A 21,252-nucleotide genomic window follows, 5' to 3' on the forward strand; every position below is an offset into this window, starting at 1 on the left:
ATACAGCCTGTATCGATCAAATGTTCGTTCATCGCGCATGCTCAGAACATGCACGATCACTGAACGACCGTACACACGATAGATGGTCAACGATCGTCGTCCAATCTGATCCGCCGGTCCGGTCGTTCATTTCCAACGATTATCCTCGTTCGTCGGCGTCGTTGGTTACTTTTTTTACAAACGATTTTTGGCTAATCGGTCGTTCGTCGTTCATTTCCAACGATAAAAATTGGACGTGTGTACGCAGCTTAAGTTCCAAAATTTGCAATCTGTGAAAAGGTATTTCTATCTCTGTCCCCAAGCTTTTCCTGCTACTGAAATTGTTAAATAAGTCATCCTAAAGGTATCTTGTCTCCTGCAATAAATAACCCACAGTAGCTATGGGACATTGGAACGATGCTTACCCTTCTAAAGACAGAGCCACACGAAAAGCAAATGTGTCATACTGTTTATCCTTCCCACTGAACAGATGCAAAATACACATATTCATCCCCAATAATTACAGAGCATATTTTTACACAAACAAATGGCACAGTGACATATGCTAAAAAGACATCATTTGTTTTTACAATATGTGCAAAGTCAACATCTTTACTTTAATTTTGTGAACAGATCTTACATGTGCAAAAAGCCATCACACTGATGTTAAAGGTGTACATATTACTATGATAGGTGTTAACAGAAAGTAAACAATATGTCACCAGTTTTACACTTGGCATATCAGCCTTTGCTTGCTTTGGCCTATGTGTTTGGGTTTTTAGTGTTTACCAAGTGTTGTGTAGAAAACAAAATGTAAAAAAGATGAATTTATCCAAAAGTACAAGAATAATTAGAAAAGTCATTCTAGTCGGGTTAGAGAAACTATAGTTACTTTTGAGTAAGGGGGAGAAGTCACTATACTATAAAGTGCTTCGCTTTTGCTTCCTAAAGAATAACATTTAAGAGACATTAGGCCAAAAGCTGGCCATATAGAGGCTGATATGAAGCTTAAAAAGTTAAAAATTTAAAGTTGGACTCTCAATCTGAAATCTAAATTCTGACGAAAAGGTCCCTTAAGTTTTTGCCAACAAATATGTAATATGGAGGACTAACTACAGAATTCATTCAGTGTATATCCAATTTGGTATTTTGTGTTGCATAGATGAATCTAAAGGAGACCAGTGTTCTCCCCAGCCCATCTTAGCTGGGTGCACCACCCAGCAGTTTTCAGTAACCACCCAGCAGTTTTTGGGAGGTAACTGATGAGTTGGGTCACAATACAGGGACTGCCACTAGCTTACAATTTCTTCCCATGCAGCTTAAAAAAAATTCTGGGTTGAACACTGGAGACTGTGCAGTCAAAATGGATTTCTGGCTAGACAAGCTGTTGCTCACAGGAATACTACATGAACTCTGCATGGGTAAAAACAGAACTGACAACTTTTCCATGTGATTTAAAGTTATAGGCGCTTCTGACAAGGTGTTCATTAAGGTTCAGGGTTCTGGGCAGGCATTTTGAGTTCCCCCCAAAATTCAACAACCCAATGCCATATGGATCTGGCCTTGTATACAAGAGCAGTCATGCTAGAACAGATAAACGTTTGCCACACTGTATCTTAGTATGTCTCCACATACCTTTAGCTATATGTGTGACATTTTTGACTATATAGTGTAAAGCAGACTGCAATATTTGTGGCCAGTCTAGGAGTTACTTACAATAATCCTAAAGCTAATCTTAAATCCTTAAAAAATTGTCACAATTGGGTCTTCCACTACTGCCTTATATTTCACCAAAAAACACTAAAATTTGTGTAAAAGTGTTGGTTTTCTAAAGTCAAAACTTCAACAGGGCATTGAGCTGTGCGGGCATTGAGCTTTGAACATCACATGTTCTTTAATACCTAAAAGAACTGCTTTTAGGGGTCCAGAGAAAAGTGCTAAAATGGTTAGAACCGGCACATTATACTGCTAGCAAACAGATAAAGAAAAGTTACTTCTTTTTACTAACTTTTTAAAATATCCACTGCATTTTGGGGGTTCAGAAGGCTGTTTTCTGTGATTTTGGAACTCCCGAATTCACACAATTTTTTGACCAGACCTTTAAATTAAGCTGGTACTCGGAGGGCTAAGTCAGGACCCCTTGTGCACATGAAAGCTGTCTTACAGGGAACTGTCAAACCAGATTGTTATACCTCCATAAAACATTCCTTAGTTGTTACTCAGCAGTGGCAATTTACTGTGGAATTTTCCATAAACTTTTTTCAATTGTGCAGAGTAGAGCTGGGTTAATTCAAAGTTTTTGCCACATTTCATGACCGTTAAAACAGGTCCTATCCACCCCTGTAAACTGAAACCCCTTTACTTCTCCTCAGCCTCCATCCCCACCCAGAACTGGATATTAATTGTATTCCTATGAAGAATCTATTAGAACTAATAACATGGAAAGACTGCAGGCCTTTAATTTTATTCAGCCTCTAATTTAGAGCTCCATTCCAACTGCTATCAGTTTTTTAGGAAATAAATATAACATTTTATCTCTTGTTTTGACAAAATATCTACCAGTGACTAGCCAGCATATTGGACTAAATAGCTTTCAAACACAGATAATAAATTTAGTTTAATTGAATTAAAGAAACATTATATAGATTTCAGATTTGGTCCTGGAGATGCTGATAGACATGTCACTGCGGTGTATTCAAGAACCTTGAAAATTGGTCTTAACTCTTTAAAAGCCATTGTGAAAGTTCATAGGGTTTTGGCTTGGGTATTCATATTGTTTCTGTTTCGTAAGGGAAATCGGTGTATATCTGATCAGGTGTTGTTACAAAATGGTGGCTGCTTCTGCATCACTACTCCGAGGGTCTTTGATGCCGATGATCAGATCATTGCTCCTGCGTGAACCATGGACCAAAGACAGGATGTGTGTCTGGTCTAGCCGATGTCCTCGCAATTCCAGGCCTTGGGTATCGTTTTCAGGAAAATCACCTAATGACAAATGCATTTACACGGCAGTATTAAATTTTTTTAAATACAATAAATTGTTTTTCTCATATTTCAGCAATACAGGAGAAGACAGGAGCAAAAGGGGGCAGTCCTGGACTAATGAGGATAAGTTGGGGGATACTATGCTTTTTTGTGCAAGTACATATAAAATGTTTAAAATGTGCATATAAACCAAAACATTAGGGTGACACCACATCTTCTACGATAAATTCATACATTTTAATATGCAAACCCCCTAATTTATTAAAGGTCCTAATGTGGCTGATTGGTTTAAATAATACCAATCCTCTTGCAGTTCCTTTCTCTTCGTTTTTTTAAGGTTTAAAATCCCAATTCTTTTAAATACACCACCAATACACATTGTCCTTCGCCCCATGCCATCCTCAGACAATAGTACTGCTCATAACTTTATTATAAAGGTAACTAATGAATATTTTGCTCATATTAGTGCTGGTCTGCAATGTCCCTGGTGGTTTGCAATCTGTAAGGCCTGCCATCTCCTGTCCTGATCTGTGCACTCAATCTAACTCAAGCCTGTTCCCTGCCTAATGACATCACCCACAGGGACACAGAAAGATAAAAATAAACTGACAGGGGTGTTAACCCTTCCCCACTCTATCTGAAACTGAAAAACAAATACCACCTATTAAAAATGTACTTTGAATTTTTTGGTAATTACAAATATGACTCCAGCTCCCTAACCTCACCCACAGGACTTCCACTATGCAAGTGGCATAAGTAGCTCAAAAACCCTAACGTTAACTTAAGCTATCACCAGTCTGACATACAGTGTGGTAGAATGTTTAAATAATAATTTGGCTGTTCACATATAGATATTTCAACCTTAACAGTGAATCAATTCCATGTTATGAGAGATAGATTTAAGAACTTAAAGACAAAATATACAGTGCAGCAGAATATGTGCAATTCAGGTTCAAGTAAATTAAGCGGCATACTGACTTTCCTAGAGAAGTTAAATGATTAGTTTTATATGTTGACTGGAAATGGCTGGGCAAGTAGAAAGTAAATGTTTAGAGGATGGATATGTATCCATGCAGCCAGATGATGCCTGCATAGTCAATTGCCCTTTTATATCTACGGCCATCTTAACATTATTATTATACAGGATTTATATAGCGCCTACATATACGCAGCGCTGTACATTTAATAGGGGTTGCAAATGACAGACAGATACAGACAGTGACACAGGAGGAGGAGAGGACACACAAAACAATACATGCACAATAAAGTAAAATTAGAGACAACTCACTATCAATTTGCAAGAGGTTAGTATCAAGGTCTGGATGCAGTCGTCCTAGGGATATGCTGTCACTCAGATTCTTGTTAAATGATAATACATTTAGCAGGACCTATAAACAAAACAAAAAATAAGACAATTATTTTTTACAGGGCCACAATGAAGCTATCACTCTCCTGAAAGTTGACATCATTACATATTGGGCCTAATTTATTAATGTTCTCCAAGGGTGGGGAGGATATACTTCCCACAATGATGCTGGGTGATCCAGCAAACCTGGAATGGATTTCTTAAAAGTCATTTGCTATTTGTTAGCAAATGTTTTCAATCCTGGACCAGATCCATTCCAGGTTTGTTAGATCACCCAGCTTTACTGATAAAAGTTTATACCCTGCAGCTTTGGAGAGCTTTAATAAATCAGGCCCATTGCTGTTTATTCAGAGGAAGTGGGCAGAGATTAAAACAGCAATTGGAGGTAACCTTAGATAACTATTGGGACAAGCACTTACCCCTGTATGTATGCTCCCATGTATTCAAAGGGTAAGTGACAATTTTTAGCTATCAGCTGCCCTAAAAATAGTAAAATATGTAATCAGGGAGTCCCTTTGTAGTGCGTGGTGAAGGTTGGAATTGTTATAACAGGAACAGTGCTATACTGTATGTTTAAAAAAAACCTTTGGGAATATGTTTTTCTGTCATACCTGAGTAATGCCAGACAGTGCCCGTTCTCCATTTGATCCTCCAAGGGAAAGGTAGGTACCACAAAGACCTTGTGCAGGCCTAACCACTGTAGGAAGCAGGAAAGAAAGGGGTCTCTTTCCAGGTTCAACAATGTTCTGCTGCAGGGAAAACAAGTAAAATAATGTTTACCTTGCAAATTTCATAAATGTAGTATTTTCACAAAATAAAGGATCTGAAAGAGCTGATCATGTCATGCTCCCTGCCTGTTAAATACCAAAGCTTCCCATATATCTAATAACTACTGAACAGCTCAGCTTAATACAGAGCAGGGAAGAGCTAGAACCTCTGTAGGGGCACAGAATGTAACAAAAAGTATATCCTATGTGGGCCTTGGATTAATACTACTACTGTCTTTGCCAGCATTAGGTTCTCTAGTGCGTAAAGTATATGTGAAGCTAAAGAAGTTTTCAAATTTTCAAATACATTTGAAAACATTGTTTGCAAATACAACAAGGCAAAAGAAAATGTATCCAAAGTCAGTAGGACCTCTCCCTTAGAAGTCACCGAAATAAAAGTCCACATTGGAAGATTTCTTCTCCAGTTCTGGTTTTAACTGTAAAACTTTGTACTTCCCCTTACTAATATGCCCACTGCAAGTGGTCACCAGAAAAAAAGAGAGAAAGTAATTCTTCCAAGCAAAGACATAGACAGCAATAAAGAGCTGAAAGAGGTTCTAAACTTTGCCTACTCCATCTGATGAATCCCAATAAGAAACTTAGGTCCAGCAGTCTAGTAGGTGGCTTTGCATGTGAGAGGCGCACTCTGGAACTTGCACAATAACCAAAAAACAGGGTTAGTATTGAGGTTGAAAGCTTTTTAATCAATGGTGGCATATAGTTGACATATTTCTGCTTTAGGATTGAAACCCCTTCAGGGTTGCATCCCTTTACAAATAAAGTGGTCAGTACCACTGGACCTAAGTTCCTTATTGGGCTGCATACTCAGTTGTTTGCTAGGCCAGATGCAGGATTGGATCTCTCTTCTTCTATTCCTTGAGTCATGCACCAGACGGGCTTCCTATGTATCATTTGTGATATTTCCCCTGAAGAAGCAGGCTCGTCCTACAAACCGCGTTGGGCTATGCAAATATCACCTTAATATTATTTTTACTTAGATGCTAACCCGATCTTAGTTGGTGCTTTACAGTTTGTTTGGTTTTGGTATTCTGTTGTATTTGTTTTGTGAGTTCACATGTATCATGTTACTGCCATATTAGGCTTTGATTGTAATACTTATTACAAAGTAAGCTTTTTGGATATTTTATAAAGAATATTGAGTCACACAACTCCCTGCTTTTCTGGAAGTCTCACTTCCTTGGGTATACTGTTGTAAACCCTTTTTCTTTGATTTTACTCTTTGATCTGATGCTCATCAAGGCATTTAGATATTTGCAAGAGCCCGGCCACTGCTTGCATCATGGCTGAAACTGGAAGTAAACCCTGCTATACGCACCTGTCCCCCGTTCCATTGCAGGGCACCACCATCTTCTTCCTTCTACTCTTCCTAGCTGAATTCTTCAGCCATCTTGACTGCAAGTGTAAGGGAGTTCATTCAGTCCCAGCAAGCACAGGGGAAGCTGGGTTTGACAGTTCACCAGCGCAGGCAGGCGGGCAAGAATGATTACTGAAGATAGAACATTGCCTGTACCTTTCTGCAATAATGTTCTGCCGGATTCACACTTTTTAAAAGTGGACTTTTAGTTGTGCTTGAAGGTTTACGAGAGGATTATTGAGGTAGTCTATTCCAGCGGTCACAACTGGTGGTCCACAAGAAAATTTTGGTGGTCCGCGGCTCTGGTTGGTGTGCCCCCCCCCCCCCCAGCGGGGTCAGGAGAAGGACCCCGCTGGGGGGGCACACTGGCCAAAGCCACGGACCACATCTCCCATACAGATTGTAGGCTCATGGGGGTGGGTGGGTTGTGTCTCTGGATACGCTCAGACCTGCGATGGTAGAGTAGGTGGGTTCTGGCATCATGACGTCACTCTGGGGGAGTTTCTTCCCCTTTGAGTGACACATGGCTACCCGCGCATGTGCTGTCCAGAGTCTGTGCATTTAGTGGTCCGTAGCTCCGAAAAGACCACTGGTCTATCCCACCAGCCATTATCTTCCCGAAAATCACAGAAACCCAGTGATAAGTGTAAAGTAACTAATGAAAACAGAAAGGTTTAAAAGCGTAATTAGCGTGTTAATGATTAGATGGGGGTGGACCAGGGAAGACAAATTAGCATAATGAACTTTTTATTTAACTTAGTAATGTATTAGTATTGCAATAAATGCCACTTACAGGATTAGGAGAGGAGCTGTTGTTGCTCTTATTGCTCCAGGAAAAATCCAGGATCTGGCTGTTGAGAAGGATCCCCGATGCAGTCATTATCATACTACCAAAAGGACGGTTTATTGAGCTACAGAGAGAAAACAACATAAGAAGATATCAGAACAGAGTTGTACACTTTCTGACAGTTATTGGAAAAATGACTTACCTGACCACAGCCACAATGAAGTCATCTGGACCAACCACTAAAGCCTGGCTAGCAGATGGACCGACGTGCAGGGTGTGGAAGGGCACGTAATCCTTGGGGTTGGCAGCATGAGACTCGTTTATCTTTTTACGGAAGAAGCTGGATTCCGCCTTACTGACAGAGGAGAAATCACTTTAGTTTAAAAAAGTAAATGGCCATTACTTTGTTCTTGATTTCCAGGTATAAAAAAGTTTACATAAAACTTATTTTAGAGAAAACTGGAAAAAAACTGGCATTTCCAAAAATCTGAATGTCCTTCCCTAAAAATCAGTTGAAGTTACACAAACAGATTTTCAGTCTCCAGACATTGCACTAACATCCTATGTTCTCATAGCCTGACTTCCCTTTTCCTGGTATAGTAGTTTTACATATGACTATCCAGGCTAACAAGAGGTTGACCATGCTACCCTGGTTACTTCTAAGCCTGGCTACACATGGCAAGATTTTTGCCTCTGATCTTATGAAGCCAATGAATTTAAAGTGATTACAATCTACTCTCAACCGATCACAACAGACCAATATTACTATCATTGACTGACAGATAAAATCAATGTGTGTGCAGTTCCTGGGTATTTTTAACTGATCTGTAAATTCAGCAGAATGAATTGATTATTTACTGATATTAGTAAACAATCAAGTCGTTCTGCTAAATTGGCAAAATTGAAGCAGATCTGCCTTATGTGTACCAGCCATAACAGACCTGGTCAGACATGCCCATGTTTTTTAGTGCGCTACAATAATGTAAGAATGCCATGGTGTTTAAACTAAGAAAAGGGATATTTTTTGCATTTCTGAAAATGATGATATATGGAGGTTCAGGAATATTTACGCTGAGCTTGAGGTGTCAAAAAATGAGCAGGTCTACCTCCAAGGGATAAGTGTGTGTGCTGCTTTTTCCTGTATTTTCTATGTTATATTTTCATGTTATATTACATTTTCCAATTTACTAGCAGAATGTAGGGAGAATGACTTGTGCTCTGTCGGAGCTCTAGGTTGGTAACTCACACTTTGGGCCTAATATATTAAAGCTCTTTAAGACTGAAAAAGAGTATCATGAGAGAACTTGGGTGATCCAGTAAACTTGGAATGGATTTCTTAAAAATTATTTTCTATTAGTTAGTAAATGTTTTTAATCATGGACCATATTCGCTTAATCACCCAGGTTCTCCCATAACAGTATCTCCCATGATTATCTTCTCCAGTCTTGGGGAGCTTTAATAAATCAGGCCCCTTGTCAGCGCTACTAAAGGAAAAACTGTAAGTTAAGGAAACCCATTTTATTGTTTTTTATAATTAATTTTTTATTATATGACATTCTGGTAACCATTTTTGCCATATGTCAGTTTTTGAGCACCTAAATCACGGTAAAGACAACACTTACTAAACTATGTTTCATCCTCTTTGTTCAAAGTATTTTAATACTTATTAAGTGTCTTTCTTCCAGATTTTACTTTTGTATTCCCAGTACCTTTTTTGGTTATTTTGCTAATTTTAATTTGGTATTATTAGACATATTTTTGACTTGCAGTTATAGCAATATATCACTAGAGGTAGCTGCTACATTAGAATATATTTATATGAGCTGAACTGATACTTAAATTATATTTTTATTAACAACTCCCAACATATATCCATAATCATAATCCATAATCCATAATGGAATGAAAAATAGAAGAAGTAGCACATTACTAACTGATTTTTATTTTTTGGCTTCCCAGTTTTGTGATTTACACAACTTTTCCACAATACACAGGCTTTTTTTCATAGAGCAGAATATCTGATTTGTTCCTGTTGCAATTTATTGACTTGATGTAATGATTTTCAGCAGGTTCATTGGCATGAATTGCATAAATCATTAGCTTACTGCTTTGCTTCTCCTTCTTTCAGGAAGGGATAGGGGCTGCTATTACTTTTTTAAATACTTAATAAATACAGAGCTGCATTTTTGTGTGTCTTTTCTTATCTAAACAGAATTCAGCTTTAGCCTTTTAAACCTAACCTTTATCTTTAGAATACATTCTTAACCTTTCCAAAACCTAAATGTAACTTTTGAATCTAACTCTATAACAAATTTATATACATATTTTTATAATTGCTTCACTAACCCCTCCATATTACCCTTTGCTCCCTCCTCCGTCACCTCTGGCTGACAATCCTTTTGCATGCTGAATGACACCCAATTTATCCTTAGACCTTGGCTGTCATGACACACACCCTGGGCACATCATATCGGCTTGTGTTCACGATACAGTTCTGCATAAAATACTGTACTTTATTTATCTTTATGTCTGGGCTAGAGTAGTGTTTGTAGCAAAACTGAATATTGTCTGGAACACATAAAAAGTAGTATTCACCTTAGTAACTCTGTGACGTAGCCACTGACAGTGAGGTCAAATGAAGGATCACCCAGTTTGCTGGCACAGCCCAGAGCAATTTTTAAAGTCTGTAATTTAGAAAATATAGTAAACAACATATACTGTATGCACACATACACTCACATTATTTTGTTCTTACATGTAAAAATAATTATGATAACAGGAATAAAATCTCTGCCAAGCCAACCGTAAACCTGGCAATTTGATAGCGGAATTAAACTTTTCATTTTCTTTTTCTTCCAAATATAAATATAAAATTGCAGTTTGAATCAACTGCAAGGAATAAAATTATTCTAATGTGATGTGTCAATGATTCAGGTTGCATTTAACTATTAATAATATTATTAATATTATTAATAATAATAATAATAATAATATTATTATTAAAATAATAATAATAATAAACAGGATTTATATAATGCCAACATATTACGCAGCGCTGTACAATAAATGGGGTTTGCAAATGACCAATACAGACATTGACACAGGAGGAGGAGAGGACCCTGCCCCGAAGAGCTTACAATAAAATTGCCATTCAATTTCATCTGTTAGGAAACTACACTGATGCTTAGTCTCTAAAGCAGTGGTCGCCAACATTTCAGACTTCATGCACCTCTAAATTTATAATTTTAAATCCTGCGGACCATTAATATGAATTTTGTTAAAGAGATGAATAGATTTGTCAAATAATGATCTTCCTAATGCTGCTGACAAGGACTGTGGAGGTTCTGATTCATTGATCAGCTCACAATTCAGTGAAATATTACTATTGTTACTATTATCATTAGTTGCATTATCTTTGGTATCACTAAATAAATGCAAAATATTTGTTTGCTTTTTCTCACTCATTATGGGTTTATTTCATTCGAATCAAAGACCAAACAAGAATTATTAGTTATTAAAGTCAAAGTATTTGATGCCATTACATACAACAGTTAAAGAAAATACACAGTTAAGGCCATAGTTACCTAATAGAGCATCTGAGAAATAAACAAATAAAATAAAATAATCGGATGAGAATCAGTATTGGTGGAGCGGGGTGACTGCTGTATGGGTGGAAATAATACTGAAGCGTACGGCTCGGCAATAGTTGGCTCATACAACTTAAGACTACACTGACGTCAGGCCGCGCTTCCCTTGTTTTTCCGTTTCTAGTACAGTTCGAGAATTTAGTGCAATATAAGGCGAACACATAAAACATAAAAATTGCAAATAATGTCCAAATTTTTCTGTGGACTACCAACATTTTCTTGTGGACCACCAGTGCTTGGCGAATGCTGCTCCAAAGCAAGAATAAATCCCTTTATGAAAAGTTGTCACCAAAACAGTTTACAGAGGGTGGATGTTCCCAGAAGGACATGGGCAGGAATAAAAACCTAACCGGGGTTTACTGAGTTTAACAACTCCACAACTGGCCTAGATTTTAGATATTTGTAACAACACCCACAGGGGGTCAATACTTTGCATTTTGTGGGGTACATAACTGTGTCTTACCTCTGCTATCCAATGCAAGGCACTAGAGCGAGACGTGTGCTTAGTTAAATTTGCCCCTTCTAGAATATTGAGGGCACTTATGAGAGCAGGTCCTGCATGAGGTGCAGGAGGAACAAATACCAGGTGACCTAAAAAAAAAAACAAATTCAGAACATACAAATTATGTTATTTATATAATATATATCTCTAAAACAACAGAAAGATGTATTCATTCTGTATATCATTTAGTTTATTTAGGCAATCTGCACTCCCACTCTGCATACTTTTTCCAAGTCAATAAAGGTTATAAAGCGTTATAAATGTGAGTCAGGCAACCAGCATTTTCAGAAGGACAGATCAACTATATCAGCCTCCATACAGTACATGTTTCCAATAAGGCATTTATACAGGTAAACTACTGTCACAAAATGTTGCTGCATTTATTATCCATAAATAGATTTTATAAAAGCCATGTTGTTCACCTTGATAGACAGTTTGTACAGGCTTCCCCACAGTAGCAGTGTAGTTACTGAAATCTTCTTCCGTCATAATCCCACCCTGGGCATTCACCTGAAAAAAAAAAAAGAATTCTCAGATGGTGTCATCAATATTTATTGTACAGCGCTGTGTAACATGTTGGCACTATATAAATCCTGTTTAATAATAATACTAATAATATTAATAACCAATATGAAGTTCCACTAAGTGTCTCATTTGGCACTGAACAAAGTTTTTTTTTTTTATAATATGAGAAACATATTACCCATATAGCACCAGCCTTGCATCAGATATTGGCCTTATCTTGATGCCCAACTAATCCCTGGTTCATACCGGTACCTATTCATTAAAATGTAAATCCAGTTTCTGACAAATTTGAAACTGTACATTAGGATTGTGAAACCAGGAACCTTAATAATAGTTTAGGTAATTTTCTTTGCTAGACTTGTACAGGTTTACGTGTGTTGTGTTCTTAAATGGATTTGTTGCATAGAAGTTTGTTAATTTTACCTGACAATAAACTGCCCATAATAAACCTAAAGTACTGAATAGCCCAAACTTTTTTCAACCAAGTTTACTGCAGAGGTTGCTAGGGCTTCCTTGAGCAATGAGCAATTTGAAGTTCTCAGGTCAGTTTAACTGATACCAATGACCTTTTAGCTCGCTGTAAGAGTGACATTCTTCCCACTGTCCAGTAATGTAAGAGGCATTCTTCCTACTGATCATCACACTAATGTATCATTAAATTGTGAGCCCCTTTGAGGGACAACTAGTGGCATGACTATGGACTTTGTACAGCGCTGCATAATATGTTGGCACTGTATAAATACTGTGTAATAATAATAATAATAATAATAATAATAATGCTGTGATCTGTAAATGTAGTAACTATAGCAGAGGTTCCTTAAGACCTGAAAGTGTTTTCAAGGGTTTCCCCATGTTAACAAGGTCAAGAAAGGCTATTAAGTTTTTGGAAAGCCATATTGGAGTCATGTTGGAGTTCTCACTACTAAAACAAGGTGATGGGAAATCTTCCAGCGGGGGCTATGGTTTTGGTGACATTTGGCTAAGAGGAAATTTCCCATTGCTTTAGAGAAATTTCTTCTTAATTCCTGGTTTGTTCCTAATAAAAAAAGGAGAAAAAGTGAACAACATACCAATTCTTCCAAAATGCAGGCATATGGTGTTTAGCAATAGTAAGGAACCTATGTCCATGGTCTCATTGTGCTCTAGCTCACGGGAGACCTTTTTAAAATGGTTCTTGAACTGAAAAGTTTAGCTGGATAGGATTTTTCAGAATGCTGACTTTTAAGCCAAATGATCTAATAGGACTCTTCAAGTCTTTCTTATATTTTTAACACATAATCACATTATTTATTGTGGTTCTTTAAAGATAATGATCTCCTTTTCATATTTAGTCTATTCCATTGGACAGCACAGTGGCTCAGAGGTAGCACTCTTGCCTTTGCAGTGCTAGGTCCCAGGTTCAAATCTTGGCCAGGACACTATCTGCATGGAGTTTACAGGTTCTCCCCGTGTCTGTGTGGGTTTCCTCCCACATTGCAAAAACATGCACTAAGATTAAATAGCTTTCCCTCAAAAATTGACCTTAGACTACAATAAAGACACATGACTATGGTAGGGACATTAGATTGTGAGCTCCTTTGAGGGACAGCTAGTGACATGTCTATCAACTTTGTACAGCGCTGCTTTATAAATACTGTGTAATAATAATAATTCCATGGTCCAAATTTTGGGATGGCTCTAATGCTTACAAAACACAAGGTAAGTATGTATGGGTTCTCATGACTTTCCCCCTAAAGTAGGAAATTTAAATAAGTATGGTGCAACCACAATGTCTTACCTCAGAAACCATTTCCCGTGTTATATTGCTGTTGTAGAATGCGTCCACTCCTCTCATTGCCACATCATGGAAGAGAGCTGCTAAGTCAAGCCTCCTTACAAAAGTCCCTGTTGTTAGTGGAAGGCCGTGTGGAAAGAACACATCTTGAAAAGCACTCGAGAGTCCATCTTCGTTCAGCTCACTGATGGCTTTGGCTGGCATAAAAGATGCAATTAGCATGCACACATCTTATTAAAAAATGCCTGTAAAGCTTATCTCCCTGTTGGGACCTCTTCCCTGTCTCCTTTTCTGCATTTAAACTTCTCCCACATCCAACTATCTAGACCTGATTTGGTAAAGCTCTCCAAGGCTTGAGAGAATACACTTTTATCAGTGAAGTTGGGTGATCCAGCGAACCTGGAATGGATCTGGTCCAAGATTGAAAATATTTGCTAACAAATAGCAAAAAAAAAAAGAAATCTGTTTCAGGTTTGCTGGATCACCCAGCTTCAGAGTCTATCCTCTCCAGCCTTGGGGAGCTTTAAAAAATCAGGGTCTTATTCTTGAAAGTGTTGTATAATAAATATGATAAATGTGATATAATATGTGCTGGTGGGGGGGACGGCTTTGAAATGAACCTCTGGCCTTGCCCTGCATGGGCTTCAAGCACCCACAACAAAGTATATATAACTATTTTTGGCACTGGTGATGTGAATCTGCATACCGGTTGCCACACCTGGCATGGCATCACAAAATTGCCTCTGGAAGATTTCAGATCCCTATAATAGATGTCTCTGGCAGCTAACGAGCAATGAACAATGTGGGCACTGCAAAAACAATCCTTCCACATGACACAAGATAGAGGACCTTGGATCTAGCCTGTCACAAAACTGCAAAAAAGCCATTTCATGTGAGAATATAAGATAAAGGATGGTAGGGTGGAATAGGGTAGTGGGTTTAATAAGGATGCTTCACAAATTCCTTGATATTCAGATGACCACAATTTGGTGCTATAAAATCCTTTATATGAAATACTGTTATCAAAAAACAAGCAAGTATATTGTTATGAAATCATTGTCACAAATTGCTTGCAATGCCAGCTTAAGGAAAATGTCAGAAAAGCAAGATAAACACTACATGGAAATTGGAGTAAGCAACAGGCTGGGGGTATATGGATTACAATAAAAAGAAGGATGGGATAGGTGGGATTTCTTTTTTTTATAAAAAAATGCTTTAAAGGTCACCAAATATTTTAATTTAAAAGCATGAAATTTTACTGCAAACTAAATATCAAACACTCTTAAAATCAAACTAATCTATTTCAACTTAGATAACCTTATTTATGACCATAAATGCACAGAGGTCATAAAAAAGTGGTATAAGCCAAACAAGTTTTACCAGTTGTACCTGAGGGACTGAATGTTGTAAAAAAAATATTATATTTCTATGGAGAACTCTACTGCGGCATCCAAAACTTTTTATGTATTATACACCAATAATAATTTTTAAAAAAACCTGCCTAAATTCAACTTACTGTATTAGTATAATTCCTAATAATTGTCAATAAATTGTCTCAAAAAAGCTCTGCTCCCATCATAGAACAGGAGTTTACCATGTGCGGCTTCAACACAAAGGGCCTCATTTATTAAAGCTCTCCAAGGCTGACTCAGTGAACCTGGAATGGATTTCTTCAAAGTCATATACTACTTGCTACCGTGTTTCCCCGATGATAAGGCAGGGCCATCAAATAAGACAGCCCCCCCTTTTTAGGGAAAAATGAAAAATAAGCCCCCCCCCCGCAAATAAGCCACCCACCGATTACTTACCAGAATCGGGTGGTACGGTGGGTGACTCCGTGTGTGGTTCCTCCGTGTGTGCCGCGCCTCTTCATGAAGAGGAAGTGACAGGACTGAAGTGACTCCGCCCACGCAAACACACGTGACTCCGCCCACGCAAACACAGGCAGCTTCCCTCATCCCTCCCTAACGGAGACTGCAGGAGTTTGTTCACGAGCTCAGACAAGGTTTTTTTTTGCTGTGAGCAATACCACTCTATATACGGTAAGCTTTAGAATGGGACATTAAATGGTACAGTATATTATTGATTACACTAGAAGGGGACAATGAATGGATCAGATTAATCAGAAGGGGACAATGATTGGCACAGATTGATCAGAAGTGGACATGAATGGCACATGATTGATCAGAAGGGGACAATGATTGGCACATGATTGATCAGAAGGGGACATGAATGGCACATGAACAATAACTCTGTACTGTAGTCTTCTTCATGGGTAAATAAGGCATCCCCCTGAAAATAAGCCCTAGAGCATATTTTGGCCTTCCAAAAAAAATAAGACAGTGTCTTATCATCGGGGAAACAGGGTAGCAAAAGTTTGGAATCCTGGAGCAGATCCATTCTGGTTTGCTGGATCACCCAGGTTCATTGTTGAAAATGTATCCTCTCCAGCCTTGGAAAGCTTTAATAAATCAGACCCACAAGTGCACAACAAATAGAAATGATTGCTTAGAATGGGTGAAGATATACATATATGATGAGGAACATGTACACACAATCATAATGTTTTTGGACAGATGTCATTCTGCTGTAATAAAACTGACAAATAAGAAAAGCACCCCCTTGGATAGCACATTGACTGACTTTTAAGTCAGAGTCAAATGAAAGCCAAGTCCAGGAGAACCCAGGAAAGCTACAGGTAGTCGTCTATGTGCTATATTTTATTCCCTTCCATTGTAGAATATAAAGTTCACATGGGCTAGATGGGTGAACCGCCTGACAACTGCCCTATCCACTAAACATAACTCATGATACATTATCAAAATGTGCAACCTTACTGGCCAATGGCTTAGCTTAGGAATGGTGCAGGGGTAGCTAGAAATATAGCTAGATTACAGTGAAAATATCCCAGATAAGGGTTGAAGTAAATTTTCTATTGCTATAAATGCCACCCTGTTTATTCTGTAACCTTACCTAAGTCATGTGTTGTATTGAATCCACCACTTGCGACTTCTGCCACTTTAGATATAAGTTCTGACCATGGCAGCCTGAAGAAATGCAAGGAGTTTAATAACAGATTTCAGATCAAGTGCTAATGGATAGTGTACTGTTCCTTTAAAAATAACTGATATTTTTCAGATAGACAGCAAATATAAGTGAAATATTTCATTCCTCAAGCTTAAAAACAACGTGATAGCTTCATGATTTGCTCCATTAGTCCAACCATATTCAATCTTTCCCTTAAAACATGCAGCCTAAGCAAACTAAACACCAGTTACTGAAATTGAAATTTTGACTTTTTCTCAAAAGTCAACAGCTTAACCCTCATTTCCATCTCTATCAACTCCCCCTCTAACAAAAATTGTTACAGATGGAAGGAGTGTTTGATCTGTTTTACCTTCTCTATGCTGTGAGATAAAAAAAATGTTGAGATTGAAAATGTTGAGAAACCTGCTCAAAGGGAAATACTGAGCCCACTTTTGCTGGCATCTTTTGAAAATGCTAGTTGCCCATCTGTCTCTGGTTTCAAAAACCCCAAAAAAGCTTGTAGCAAGTGAAAGTAAAGAAATAATAGTTAGAAATCCTGAGCTGCTTTCTTGTTCTAGTTTAGTTGTTTAATACTTAAATTTACCAAGAGCAATCCCTCTACTTTCCTTAAAACAGAAGACCTGTGCTTTGCACATGCTGGCAATCCAACAGGTTTGACTTATTCTCTTCCTTCGCAGTATATTTCATTTTTTTTTCTGACCCCGTCACTCTATTCAGATGCAAGTAGCAAAGAAAATGCCCATTTTTTAGGGTTATAGAGAAAATGTGGCTCATTCTCTTTGCTTTACTATGATGACACTAAAGTTGCGTACACACTTCCAATAATTATCGTTGAAAACGAACGACGAATGACCAATCGGCTGAAAATTGTTCACAAAAAAAGACGCTCACGAATGAGGATTGTCGTTGGAAATGAACGACCGTCACGGCGGATCTGATTGGCCGACGATTGTTCACTATCTATCGTGTGTACGGTCATTCAGTGATCGTGCATGTTTCTGCAATACACTTTACACTTTACATATCATTCCCTGCATCGTTTAAACGATCGTATCTAGTATGTGTACACTATTGGTGGATTATATTTGAATGATCGTATCAATACAGCATGTACAGAATTGTGCACAATATGATCGTTCAAATATAATCGTGCATAATCATTGATCAGTCGTAATCGTTCGTTTTTTTAATTATAATTATTGGAAGTGTGGACTTAGCTTCATGCATATTGATTGGCACAGGGCTGGTACAAGGGTGTGAGTTCTCAGTCTCGTTCTTTACTAGCTGTTGTCACATGCCAATACCAATGTCAGTATTACTTTATTTACCTTATTTTTTTTTTTTATTTATTGACACCATTTGACACATCCATGTCTCTTTAAATGCCAAACCAAGATTGAGTTAACCTGGTAGAAACCACTTACTACTATATCGACTACTTCTACTACTAGAACAACTGCAATTGTTCATTTGATCATTTTTCAAATTTCAAATAACCAGTCATACAGCAAAACCTTTTGTTTTGGGATCATTATATTCCATTATATGAATTTGGAGCAAACAATCCCAAATCACCTCTCACTAGCCCATTCTGTACAATTGACAGCTGATTTCTGAATGCCTGGTTTAGAAACTGTTGTCCTTTGCACAGTTGCATTTGGCTCAAAATATAAACCCATGATTATAGACTCTACTTACTTTCCATACAGCTTATGTGCTTTGTCCATGCCTTTCAACATCCCAGGAACTCCAACCAACAGGCCAGGCTGGTAGAACATTTTAAAGGAAAGAAAAAGTCACATTTATATTTTCAGGGGTACTGTATTATACATTTCAGCAAGTAAAGACTTTTAGTTGTAAATTATGCATTTAATGTATTTAATATTCAGGAGTCAGGAGTTATAACTACATTCTGTCTCTTTTACAACAGCTTGAATGCTAGCCTCTCCTGAAGAGTTGGCAGCCTGGCACAGATGGTAGATGGTCATCTCATCTAAGCTTAAAGTGAAACTCCAATTTCGCAGGAAAAGTTTCTTCTCCAGATCATCTATATACATTAAAAAGATTTAAACTAATGTATAATTGTTACCTTCATCTTTTCCTAAAATAAAAAAACCTTCTGTAATCATTATACAATTTGTCAAACTGACTAAATTGAGAGATATGTTTTTATTATCATTGTTTGAGCAGTCTTAGTGTTCTGATAAAAAAACAATATTATCTGCACCCATTTAGTTTACAAGAAACTTCAATAGCATAAAAACAAATCTCCTGTAACTTGATAAAAAGCAGTGAGACAATTACGTGAGCAGAAAGTTAGATATTGGGGGCATTCAGAACACCAAATTTCATTGAAGCAACAATTGACTATTCTGCCAGATTTAGAAAATTATAGCTAAATGCTAATTAGTAAATATTACATTACAATGTTGTTTGCCTGTTGCTACTGACCAAGTTTTTTAAGGTTAAAACCTTAATGTGTAATCTGTTTCCAAATGAATTTCTCTTATATAAAATGGATAAGAATTACTTTATCTTGCACATGCACAGCTTAGTGTATATCCCAAAGTAAACTGAGAACAGGCAAAATAAATGTTTTATTCTGCCTCTTCTGCAAATAAAAGCCTGTCTGGTTGTATATTTGGTATATCATATGTCATAAACATGGGGTATAATTGCTGCCATTTTCAGAGTTTTCATGGTTTTAAACATTGGTCTCACACCTGCCGTAGTGAATACTAGGCTGTATTATAAACTAGACCCCAAATTGAGGTGTTTTGAGACCATATTTTATTAAAATTATTGATTGATTGAGATACTTTCAAATATAAAAAAAAACATAAAAAGTTAATTTAAATCACATTTAAAAAGTTTAGCTTTAAATGATGGAGCTTTACCTTATTCCTCCAGTACTGTAGAAGTTCATTATGGATACCAGAAGGTGCTGTCTCCCGAAAGTCAATGACATCTGTCAGGTTGTTTCTTATATCATGAACAAGCATCACACCCCCTCTGATGAAGACAGAAAATAACAAGCATGTGTTTACACACAGTATTGTAAAGCTGGAAGGGTAGTAAGAATAAAAAGCAACTCTGCAACATAATGCAGTAATACATGAAAATACAGACACTTTTCAACTTAAATATTTAAAGCCAAACTATTTGTACAATGGTATTGTGCTTAGGATTTCTGTATTCCTTCCCAGCCTCTTGGATATGATTAGGCACTGCCTCATTTCCTGGATGAATGCATTCCAGCCTCATCTAAACTTTTCCTTGAGGTCCAGACAGGTATGGACCCTCCGCACCCCCCAAAGCCCTCCATGCTACAGGTGGCTGCATCATCATACTGCCTGGGTTCATAACCCCCAGCATGATAAATGTTTACTACAATACTTTAATGGTAAAACATTCTACCATGGAGGGGGTGTTAAAGCCACTCTTCAAGGAAAAAGGGGTGGCAGATGTCATGTGAACTTAGCTTCAGGGAAATTTTAAAGTGTGTAAAAACCATTTTCTTAAATAAATGTGGGGCCGTATACTACAAAGGGGTAGTAAATTTATTGCACATTAACACTGAAATATGGAGGTGGCGTTAATGTTAATAGATTGCACTTGCTATTCTTTTAGAGCTAGGCCAGCACTGGGAGATTAAATCCTTGAAATCCCCACTCATCTATTACCATGTCTGGACACCTGCCTTCGCCTTTATAAATGGGGCTCCCACTCTAATTTCTAATATTCAACTTATTTTAAGTTATAAATAATACACCAGGCAAGGGAGATCCCATGGCTGAGATCCCAAACCAGTTGGCGAATCATCCCAGTAGGTTCTACCTACCTATTACTAAAATATAAGTATTGGGAGACTGATGAGGGCGGATTAATCTGATACGCAAACAAAGTGTTAAAGAAAAGAGAAGGAGAATGTAGGCACATTATAAGCACGGGTTTCTTTATTTTTGTTTTAATATTTAATTATTAAACATTATGCTGCTTGTTTGTTACACATAAAAAACAATTTGTACCACATTTCAAGAGTAAGTCAATAGTTGAATATGTCTGATCAGTTTTCAGCAACATGACTACTTATTCTTTGTAATAGATAAAGCCATAATTCATAGTTTGCAAAATAAACACTCTGCATAGCTATACAGTACTTTCATTTATACAGACATTACCCTTTAGGTCCAAAAAAGCAAACGTATGCTGGGGAAAGAAGGACAAAGCAATGTGGGCTCAAAAACCAGAGACAACTTTCTGATGCAAATGTACATGTATCTGGCAAGAAAACAATTAGTTATACTTTAGATGCCCTTTAAACAGTGGCATTTGATTGTTAATTCAGGCAAACATCTCTTGCTCTCCTAAATGTGCCTATTGTGTTACTGTTAGTAGATCCGTATGTGAGATAATCGTATATGGAATGGACAGATTGTTACTGGCATGGATACAAGAAAACAGGATTAAAATATTCATAGACAAGAAATGATCCCT

General features: G+C 37.5%; 1 protein-coding gene across 1 annotated transcript in view; it reads right to left on the reverse strand.

The window, feature by feature from the left end:
- Window positions 1-436: 436 nt before the first annotated feature.
- The window catches only part of GGT7 (gamma-glutamyltransferase 7), a 33,602-nt gene continuing 12,786 nt past the window's right edge, over window positions 437-21,252 (reverse strand). The window contains exons 4-15 of the mRNA XM_072403706.1: window positions 19,653-19,767; window positions 18,454-18,521; window positions 16,681-16,754; window positions 13,711-13,904; window positions 11,831-11,918; window positions 11,370-11,497; window positions 9,855-9,943; window positions 7,462-7,614; window positions 7,266-7,383; window positions 4,942-5,079; window positions 4,253-4,352; window positions 437-2,964 (exon numbers count right to left, since the gene is read on the reverse strand). Of these exons, the coding sequence (XP_072259807.1) occupies window positions 2,801-2,964; window positions 4,253-4,352; window positions 4,942-5,079; window positions 7,266-7,383; window positions 7,462-7,614; window positions 9,855-9,943; window positions 11,370-11,497; window positions 11,831-11,918; window positions 13,711-13,904; window positions 16,681-16,754; window positions 18,454-18,521; window positions 19,653-19,767 (1,429 nt within the window). The 3' untranslated portion in view covers window positions 437-2,800. The remainder of the gene's footprint in view (window positions 2,965-4,252; window positions 4,353-4,941; window positions 5,080-7,265; window positions 7,384-7,461; window positions 7,615-9,854; window positions 9,944-11,369; window positions 11,498-11,830; window positions 11,919-13,710; window positions 13,905-16,680; window positions 16,755-18,453; window positions 18,522-19,652; window positions 19,768-21,252) is intronic.

This window comes from Pyxicephalus adspersus, chromosome 3, assembly GCF_032062135.1.
Source record: "Pyxicephalus adspersus chromosome 3, UCB_Pads_2.0, whole genome shotgun sequence".
In the NCBI taxonomy this organism is placed as follows: Eukaryota; Metazoa; Chordata; class Amphibia; order Anura; family Pyxicephalidae; genus Pyxicephalus; species Pyxicephalus adspersus.